At 36.0% G+C, this 9,358-nt stretch overlaps 2 protein-coding genes across 3 annotated transcripts in view; both read left to right on the top strand.

The window, feature by feature from the left end:
- LOC104711799 (protein SMAX1-LIKE 3) overlaps positions 1 to 2,813 on the top strand; it is a 3,737-nt gene extending 924 nt beyond the window's left edge. The window contains exons 2-4 of one of the 2 annotated variants that reach the window (XM_010428564.2): positions 183 to 928; positions 1,292 to 1,493; positions 1,589 to 2,813. In XM_010428564.2, coding sequence (XP_010426866.1) covers positions 183 to 928; positions 1,292 to 1,493; positions 1,589 to 2,695 — 2,055 coding nt within the window. In that variant the 3' untranslated portion in view covers positions 2,696 to 2,813. The remainder of the gene's footprint in view (positions 1 to 182; positions 929 to 1,291; positions 1,494 to 1,588) is intronic. The other variant, XM_019229688.1, reaches the window with a different exon arrangement.
- On the top strand, positions 7,134 to 7,643 carry LOC104715584 (glutathione S-transferase T3-like). Its single transcript, XM_010432976.1, has one exon. The coding sequence runs from the start codon at positions 7,134 to 7,136 to the stop codon at positions 7,641 to 7,643; it is 510 nt and encodes a 169-aa protein (XP_010431278.1).

The raw sequence follows: 9,358 nt of genomic DNA, 5'->3' as shown, positions 1-9,358 counted from the left end.
GCTTCAACGTGGCTCTAAACCGCCTCCCGACCTCCACGGGGAGTCCTATGTTAGGGGTTCCAACTTCCCCTTTCCCTTCTATCTCTAACGCTCTTGGTGCAGCTTTCAAACGCGCACAGGCTCACCAGCGACGTGGATCCATCGAGAGCCAGCAGCAACCGATTTTAGCAGTCAAGATCGAGGTGGAGCAGCTCATCATATCCATCCTCGATGATCCTAGCGTAAGTAGAGTGATGAGAGAAGCTGGTTTCTCGAGTCCTCAAGTCAAAACCAAGGTGGAGCAAGCTGTTTCTTTAGAGATTTGCCAAAAAACAACCTCGTCTAGTAAACCTAAAGAGGGAAAGCTGTTAACTCCTGTCAGGAACGAGGATGTCATGAACGTTATCAACAGTCTAGTCGACAAAAAGAGAAGAAATTTCGTGATCGTGGGAGAGTGTTTAGCCACTGTCGACGGAGTTGTGAGATCGGTGATGGAAAAAGTCGACAAAAAAGACGTTCCCGAGGCTTTAAAAGACGTGAAGTTTATAACTTTATCGTTCTCATCGTTCGGGCAACCGAGTAGAGCCGATGTGGAACATAAGCTAGAGGAGCTAGAGACACTCGTGAGAAGCTGTGTAGGGAAAGGAGTGATTCTAAATCTGGGAGATCTAAACTGGTTCGTAGAGTCAAGAACCAGAGGTTCTTCGGTATATAACAATAACAACAACTACTGTGTCGTGGAGCATATGATAATGGAGATTGGGAAGTTGGCTCGTGGGTTAGTCATGGGAGATCACGGGAGGTTTTGGTTGATGGGTCTAGCGACTTCACAGACTTACGTAAGATGCAAGTCTGGTCAACCCTCGCTTGAGTCCCTCTGGTGTCTCACTAGTCTTACTATTCCGGCAACTAGTAGTAGTAGCCTCCGCTTGAGTCTCGTCTCCGATAGGTAACAAAAGTCTTCTCCTTTTGAAATAGTCAAATAATGTGCAATCAACAAATCTCGTCATTTAATTTATTTTTAATATTTTGGTTGGATATGTTCTAACTATTTTGTCTCTTTTTTCGAAAAGGACAATTTTACCTATAGTGTTTTTGCTTTTATTTGGTGATCATCTAAAAGAGCGGTGAACCAACGTGCATCTTTTGCTACCTTTTTCTCTATTATTTTATATATTTTTATCATAAGCTTTTTCTTATTTTTTTTGGGAGAAAATGCTAAAAAAAGTTACTTCATTTTCGTTCAAAGACTAAATCAAGTTTAACACTCCTTAATTAAGCAATTAATCATAATTTTTTTCTTTCAAATCAGTGAGGTTGAAGTCAAGAAGTCAGAGAACGTGTCTCTCCAGCTGCAGCCATCGGATCAACTCAGTTTCTGTGAGGAATGTTCGGTCAAGTTTGAGGTGGAAGCTCGATTTTTAAAGTGTAGCAATAGCAATAGCAATGTAACCACTGCAGCTTTACCTGCGTGGCTTCAGCAGTACAAGAAGGAGAATCAAAATAGCAACACTGTAAGTTGTATAAACATAAAAACAATTTCACCTTCTCATTTCCATTTGCATTTACATTTTAAGGGCGTCTAAGTTTTGATTGTTTGACTTGGTAGGATTCAGAGTCTATCAAGGAGCTTGTGGTGAAGTGGAACTCAATCTGTGATTCAATCCACAAGAGACCATCTCTAAAAACACTCACACTCTCATCTCCTACTTCTTCCTTTTCTGGTTCCATTCAACCTTCGAGTAATATGCATCATCATCTCCAAACCAACGGTGATTGGCCAGTGATTGAGACAAACACGCATCGTCATCATTCCGTGGTCCCTGAGACATCTCACTTAAGACTCTTCATTCCAGAACATGACAGCGAGCAGAAAACAGAGCTTGTCTGTTCGAATCCTAATTCAACGATCAACTCTGCACCCTCTTCGACCGATGCAATGGAGGTGGAACATGCCTCGTCTAGGTTTAAAGAGATGAATGCAGAAAACCTAGCAACTCTATGTGATGCCTTGGAGAGTAAGGTACCGTGGCAAAAGGATATAGTCCCGGAGTTAGCGAAAACAATCTTGAAATGCAGGTCAGGATCAAGTACGAGGAAGATCAATGGAAACGATGATATAAAAGAAGAGACATGGATGTTCTTCCAAGGTCTTGATGTAGATGCTAAAGAAAAGATCGCTAGAGAATTAGCTAAACTCGTGTTCGGGTCTCAAGACAGCTTCGTCTCAATCTGCTTAAGCAGTTTCTCTTCAACAAGATCAGATGCAGCAGAAGATTTGAGGAACAAGAGGTCGAGAGATGAACAAAGCTGGAGTTACATAGAACGGTTCTCTGAAGCTGTGTCGTTTGATCCAAACAGAGTGTTCTTAGTGGAAGATATAGAACAAGCTGACTATTTGTCTCAAGTGGGTTTCAAGAGAGCTATCGAGAGAGGAAGAGTTCGTAATTCAAGTGGTGAAGAAGTTTCGCTAAGAGACGCGATCGTGATCTTGAGTTGTGAAAGATTTAGTTCAAGATCAAGAGCTTGTTCTCCTCCTATTAATAAGAAATCAGACGGTTCAGATCAATCTGAGGATAAGAACATTGCTACTTGTGTCGCACTTGATCTCAACCTATCTCTCGACGATGACGTTTGTGAAGAAGAATCATGTGATGAGATTGGCTTACTCGAAGCGGTGGATGCACGTTTTCATTTCAAGTGTTCATCAACATAACAATCATGCATGCATGCATGATCATTCGCATTGCATGGTTTATCGTTAGCGTTATTTGTTTCTTCTCTTACGGAATTCTCTTTCATTGGGCTGGGACAATACTTTGCGTTAAACGTGTAGTTGTNTTTTTTCAATTTGGCTTAGGGCCTTTCTAGAAGGATATGACCATATGGGGGTCGAAAAAAATTGAGTTTTTTCCTTTTCATCTTTTTTTCTCCTTTCGCGATGTAAAATTATCATATTATGGTCGTAAATGGTAATTTATGTTGAAGAAAATGTGACGGAAAATGGCTGGAAAAAAAAAAGATTTATATAAGATGAATTGAGCTAATACAAGTGTTATAAAAATAATTTGTTGATACATCAAGTGACTTATTTTGGTGTTCATATAATACAAAATAATTTTGATTTAATGAAAAAGAACAAATAAATACAGAAACATGACTTATTCACACCTACGTTTAACCATTCATCTATACTTAAATAATTTTCCAAATGAGGAATATTCCAAAAAAAATAAACTTAAAAATTCCAAACATAATATAGTCATGGTTTAAAACGTTATAATAAATCGAAAGTTTGATTTGATAAAAATAATATAAAAGATTGGTTTGCTTCACAATATATAGTTCTTACAAAAAGAAGATAAACTATACTTAAGTTAGAAGAAAGAACGCTTAAGCTAGAAGAAAGAACATGCGGTGCAGTATTTACCTAATACTCAATTACATTTATAAAAAACAATTTTATTCTTATCATCTTTTTACGAAAAACTGTCATTAGCCATGTCAATTAATTATAGCACTTCTGATAATATTTGATTTGTTTCATTACAACTTACAAGTAGTTGATATCATCCAATATTACTTACTTATCCCTTTGTTCTTGTATCGTCAAATATAGAATAGAGATATTTGATTGGTTTAAAATATTTTAATAAGTACACATTTAACTAAACCATCATCTAATATGAAACCGACGGAATATAAACTAGGCAAACCATAGTTAACATTTTATCTGTCTAAAGATAAAGCATACAAATTTGGTCATTGTTTCCTTTAGAATCCAAGACAGCTCGATTGATATTAAAGATCTCCACAAACTTTATTGCCTCTCTGTTTCATTTCATCTTTTCTTTTCTTTTTTCCCCGAGAGAAAGGAAGAAGCCACCACCTTAGAATCTTATACTGCTTTTTTCTATTTCTCTTTTGCCTTTTCGAGTTCAAGTTTTCATTTCAATCTCACAAGTTTTAGGTATTATTGATGTATGTAAACAGTACATCCCCCGGATCAGGGCTTAGAATATGTGTGGATCACTTTTGTGAATGATTCTCCTTTCACAATGTTGGTGCTTTGCTTTGGTTTTTATGTACCAAAAAATGTGGGTTTTAAATAAGATAAAAGCTTTTTCCGCTAGGGTATGTTGTGGAGTAGGGTGGAAAAAGAATGGTTACTTTGAACAAATTCAGATATTATTTTTTTATGACCTGCATAACCTTATCAAAGAATATTTCGATTTGTTGGTTTCAATATCTTTTTTCTAAACCCTAAATTGTCTCAGTTTTAAGGTCACATTCATTGTAAAAATAGTTTTTTTTTTGTTTAAGTAAAATTTACATTCAATGAAAAAACATGTATTTGATCTTAAGAAGCGCTTTATTCATATATATAAGCATGCAACAAAAGCTTTTTCTATACTAAAACTCACTTCATCTACAGTCGATTCTAAATGATAAAACATTTTATGATTATGTGAATCATACGGCATACCACTTGAAGGAAACGTCCATATGTAAACACAACGATATCCACATTAATATATTTGCATATTAGATGAACGCATATAATATGAATGCGTTATAGATATGTCCATCAATTCATGCATGGAATCTAAAGTTTATCCTCAAAAGGAGGAAGGAAGATAAAGCTAAGCATGATTTTTTTTTTTTTTTTTGCTAAGCAGTAAGCATGATTTTAGAAAAGTATATAATTAATTTATTTACAAGAATTGCAGAAAGTGGGTGACCCTTTTAAAGCAGAAGAGAAAAAGAGAGAGTAAAAAAGCTAAATTCTATCTCTCTGCTTTTGGGGTTTTTAAGCTTTTAAGAGTCTTGTGATGGGCATTTAGTCATTATAGACCTAAACTTTGATCTCAACATAATTCGCTTTTTATCTTTCTAAAAAGCAATAAAAACAAACTAACTTTTTCTCCTCTTAAACTTTTTATCGGTTATTAATTAAATAAAAACAAGAGAGAGTACGAGTTATTTATTAGAAATGTAAGCAACACATGAATCCACTATAGGTTAGTTTATATTAAACTGAGTGGTGTTGGCAAAAAAGACTTTGAAAACTTCATGGCCCAAATCCATATCTTCAAAGAAGTAGTCATTTGAAGGGATAATATATCTTATATACAATGCTTCTATAAGTTCAATTGCATAAATATTCAAGAAGAATTCGTATAGTTCTAAAGTATGTTATCAGTAATTCAGTACATGAATCACTATAATTTTTTTTTTTTAAACTATATAGTTTCTTACTGAGATCTAGAAGACGTTGTGATTCTGAACCATCTTTGAAATTAAAGCAAAAGTGAATGAACCTCCGGATATGAAACAAAAATTCGATGTATATATGTAAACCTTAGAAAGTTAGAAGAAGTAGACTATATTGGGCCGTTTAACATGTTGTTAGTTAATAACTAGGACTTCTTTAAATAATCTAATGGCCCAAAGTTTTGATTGCAATAAAGGTTACACACACCTAGTTTAGGCCATCTTTAACGAGAGAATAGTTTGGGTGTGCTTAGCCCATTAAAATCAAAAATATATGGAATAGTGACAGAAGAACATGTTTTTGGGTCTTCAATTAGAACTGATTTTGGTTCAGTTCTATTACGACGTGGCAACCCGTGAATGGTTGAGATTTTTTGTAAAGGAGAAAACATTTCATCTCTCCTTCTCTTCGAAATCGCATCTAGGTTTTCCTTCTTTCTCTCCAAAACGGCAAAAGCTTCGTGGTCACCATCTTCTCCGACTAAGGTGTGTATTCCGGCCATTAAAACACCAAAATCGATAGCTCATCCATGTAGAAATCAATCTGTCCATAGTTTTCCTACCAATCCGTTAAAATTCTCTTCTTTTGTCGATTCATATGTCTGGCGATTTGAAGGCAAAGTCAAAATCCTATACTTGAGGCTTTGTCTCCTCGTCTCCTTTGTCTCGCAAATCTCATCTCCGGCGATATAGACAAGGTAGTCCCGTTGTTTCCTTTGTCAGTTATTGTTTCATCGATTTAGGGTCTTGAAATATGTGAATTAGGTTTGGTTTTAGTATCATGGTATAGGGTTTCGTCTCATCTGTCAATTAAAGGTTTTGATTAATCAATATAGGATTTTAGTGAGCTTCCACGATGTATGACTGAATTTTGAGTGTCGTATGTTGTATTTAAAATCAACCTTAACACTGATGAACATTAATCGATTTTGCTTTCTTTCTGAGGCTTGTAGGTGAGGTTAACCAAGGCAAATTAAATCGGATAACCATCAACAAACCTGCATTTATTCGAAACTAAAAGTTAAGTCACACTCACTATATGTAATGCAAGGTTGGTTTCCTGATTTGAGTGGTGTTGTGGTTTGTGTAGTAGTGTCTAAGTGGTTATTCACAGATTTTATGGGATTGGAGTTGCTTGTAAAGTGTTGTTTGATTGTGTAATGAGTTTCTCATAATTGAGTTGTGATGGTCTCAGATGTTTGATTGGTTTATGTCTTGTATAATACGTTTGAGTGGTTTTGGTTTTTGTAAAATCCTATATTGGATAATGATCCCTGTTTCCACACTCACTATATAGCTACTGCAATAATCTTAATAGTAATTGAACCAGTATTGTTTTCAGTATAGTAGTGTATTAAAGTTAGTCACATATTTGTTGTGATTTTAGTGTCACTTTGTTTTGCTTTTTATGTCTGAGTATCTAACCTGTTATCATCTGGTCATGTTCTCAGATAATAGTCTTAAAACTTAAAAAACTGATTTCTACGAAAGCTTTGAAAAATTAAAAACTTTTAAAACTGAATCTTAAAACTGATTTACTAGATGATATGAATGCTTTAACAAAACTAATTGAGTTCAATGCATTAACAAAACCAAACTTTTTGGTTTACATATAAAAAAACACTCAATGACCATCAATTACTTCTGATTTGACTGAAGTAGGTAATTGTTATTTAGAATTAAAAGTCTGTATCAACACCAAACTTTGGATTTAATGATCTTCTTAACTTCTCTATATTACATCCGAACCAAATACTCAAACTCTCATATCTTTTACTTCTCTTCTATCATCTATCTTATTTGCTTCTTTCTTAACCAATCTCTAAGAACACCCAATAATATCTCTGCCTCAGCTTCTTCCACTTTTAAATCTGATTGCTATGGAATCAAACCATACTCCTAATAGTCAGTCTCAATCCTACTTTAGCCTTCTTAACTTCCCATATGACAGCTTTGCTCCCAATGTAAACATTGGTTCCTCTCAAATCCCTGCTTTTAGTTCACAAACTAGTTCACAGCCGAGTCAGCCTCCTAGTCAACTAGAAGAGACAGCAGAACAACGTAGGGAGAGAAATATATGGTCCACACAAGATGACTTAGTCCTAATAAGCGGCTGGTTAAACACATCGAAGGATGCAATAGTTGGGAATGGCCAAAGGGCAGGGTCCTTTTGGATCCGTATAGGAGACTATTATGCATCAAGTAGTCATGTACTTGGTGGTGCTGAGCCAAGGTGCCCTGACCATTGTAGACAAAGATGGCAAAAAATCAGTAAGGAAGTGAGCAGGTTCTTTGGAGCTTATGCAGAGGCAGAGGGTGAGAAAGCTAGTGGCATGAACGATTTGGATATTCTGCAGAATGCTCACCAAATCTACACTAAGCTGTACTAGAAGAAGTTTGGTTTGGAATGTGCTACGCTATGAACAGAAATGGGTAAACCCAGAGCCGTATCTAAGTTTTTGAGGGCTACCAGCAAATAAAGAAAAGGGGCTGCTTATTTAAAAAACTACAAAAAAAAAACAAAAAAAAGTTAGCACTTGGATTTGAACCGGAGTCCTCATACTCTACAGGGAAAGTTATTACCACTGGGCTAAAGAAACTATTTAAAAAATAGGGCCGACAAAAGCTTATAAAATATGTGGTCGCAAGCATATGCTTCATTGGCCTGGCCTTGGGGCCGGCTCTGGGTAAACCTGGAGGCTATGAACAGAAATGGGTTCATAGCCTCACCAAATCTACACTAAGCTGTACAAGAAGAAGTTTGGTTTGGAATGTGCTACGCTATGAACAGAAATGGGTAAACCTGGAGGCTATGAACCCCACTCCAAAGACAACCAGCTCTAACAAAAGAAAAGCTGATGATGCTGCACCATCTACAGGGTCTGTCGTTGGTGAGCACGAGAGCCTCCTGGCATAAAGGCAATGAAAAAATTAAGGAACAAAGGTAAAGAGAAGGCTGCACCATCTGCAGAGTTTAGTCACATGTGGGAGATCAAACAGAAGGATTTGGAGGGGATGAAAGTTCTCCAAAAGATGTTCATTCTTGACACTCTCATTGCCAAGAAAGAAACTCTAGATGAAGATGAAAAAGCTCTAAAGAAGAAGCTAATGACTGAACTGTTTTAACTTAGAAGAAACAGTAGATGATATGAGGTTGCAGTTTATGTTTGTTTTAACTATGTTTGTCTTATGTTTTTAATGTGTTTATGAATCAGATATGTGACATTGTTCAACTTGTTCTCTTATGTTTTTAATGAACCAGCTATGTTTAATGAATCAGCTATGTTTGGTTTCGGAATCTTTTTTTTTTGTTTTTGCATTCTGATTGCATTCTGATTTATCACCTGTTTCATAAGCGTTGGTTTCAGGTTGAATAAACTTGTTTACGTTTTCATTGTTATAAATTAGTTGGAAACTTATATATGTGTTTTCCGTTTCAGGTTGAAGAAGACATGGGACTTGACTCTATATACGACTATGGAATAAATAGTCCATTAGACTACAGTTCTGAAGAGGAGGCTAACAGCTGTTACTATCCTCCGCAACCATCAACTGAGATTGGATTCACAAGTCTGTGGAGCTGTGAAGCTGAACCACTTCCTGATTATGAGACACAACTGATCTAGTTCAAGGACCAACTGATCCAGCTCAAGGACCATCAAAACCATTCAGATCAGAGGTTGGTGAACCTGGAGAGGCTGACTACTGAGGCACGAGAGAAGAAACCATTGTTTCAAATGACCCCTGAATTGGTAGTTGTTGTTTGTTTATGTATGAGTGTTTTGGTATTGGTACTTATCATGTTTACTAAGTAAATTTGTTTAGGCTTTTTGAGAAGGAAACTAGTAGTGAAGATGTGGATCGGCTAATGTATGATTGTAGGTACTGTTTGGTATTTGGATTGTAGTTTTAAAGAGAGAGTCACATGAATTTGTTTTGTTTCTTTGGATTTTAGTTTTAAAGATAAAAATTTAGAGAGTCACAAGTCTTTGTTTGTAAGCAAGACCTTTGTTCACATGTGTTTGTCCGAAAATGAACTTGATGTATCAAAAGAGTTATCTACCCTCTATATATCAGAAGAGCACAAGAGTTTATTTCATCAAAA

Source organism: Camelina sativa, chromosome 9 (assembly GCF_000633955.1).
Source record: "Camelina sativa cultivar DH55 chromosome 9, Cs, whole genome shotgun sequence".
Taxonomy (NCBI): domain Eukaryota; kingdom Viridiplantae; phylum Streptophyta; class Magnoliopsida; order Brassicales; family Brassicaceae; genus Camelina; species Camelina sativa.
Note: the sequence above shows the minus strand (reverse complement) of the source record. Positions and strands in the feature narration are given on the sequence as shown.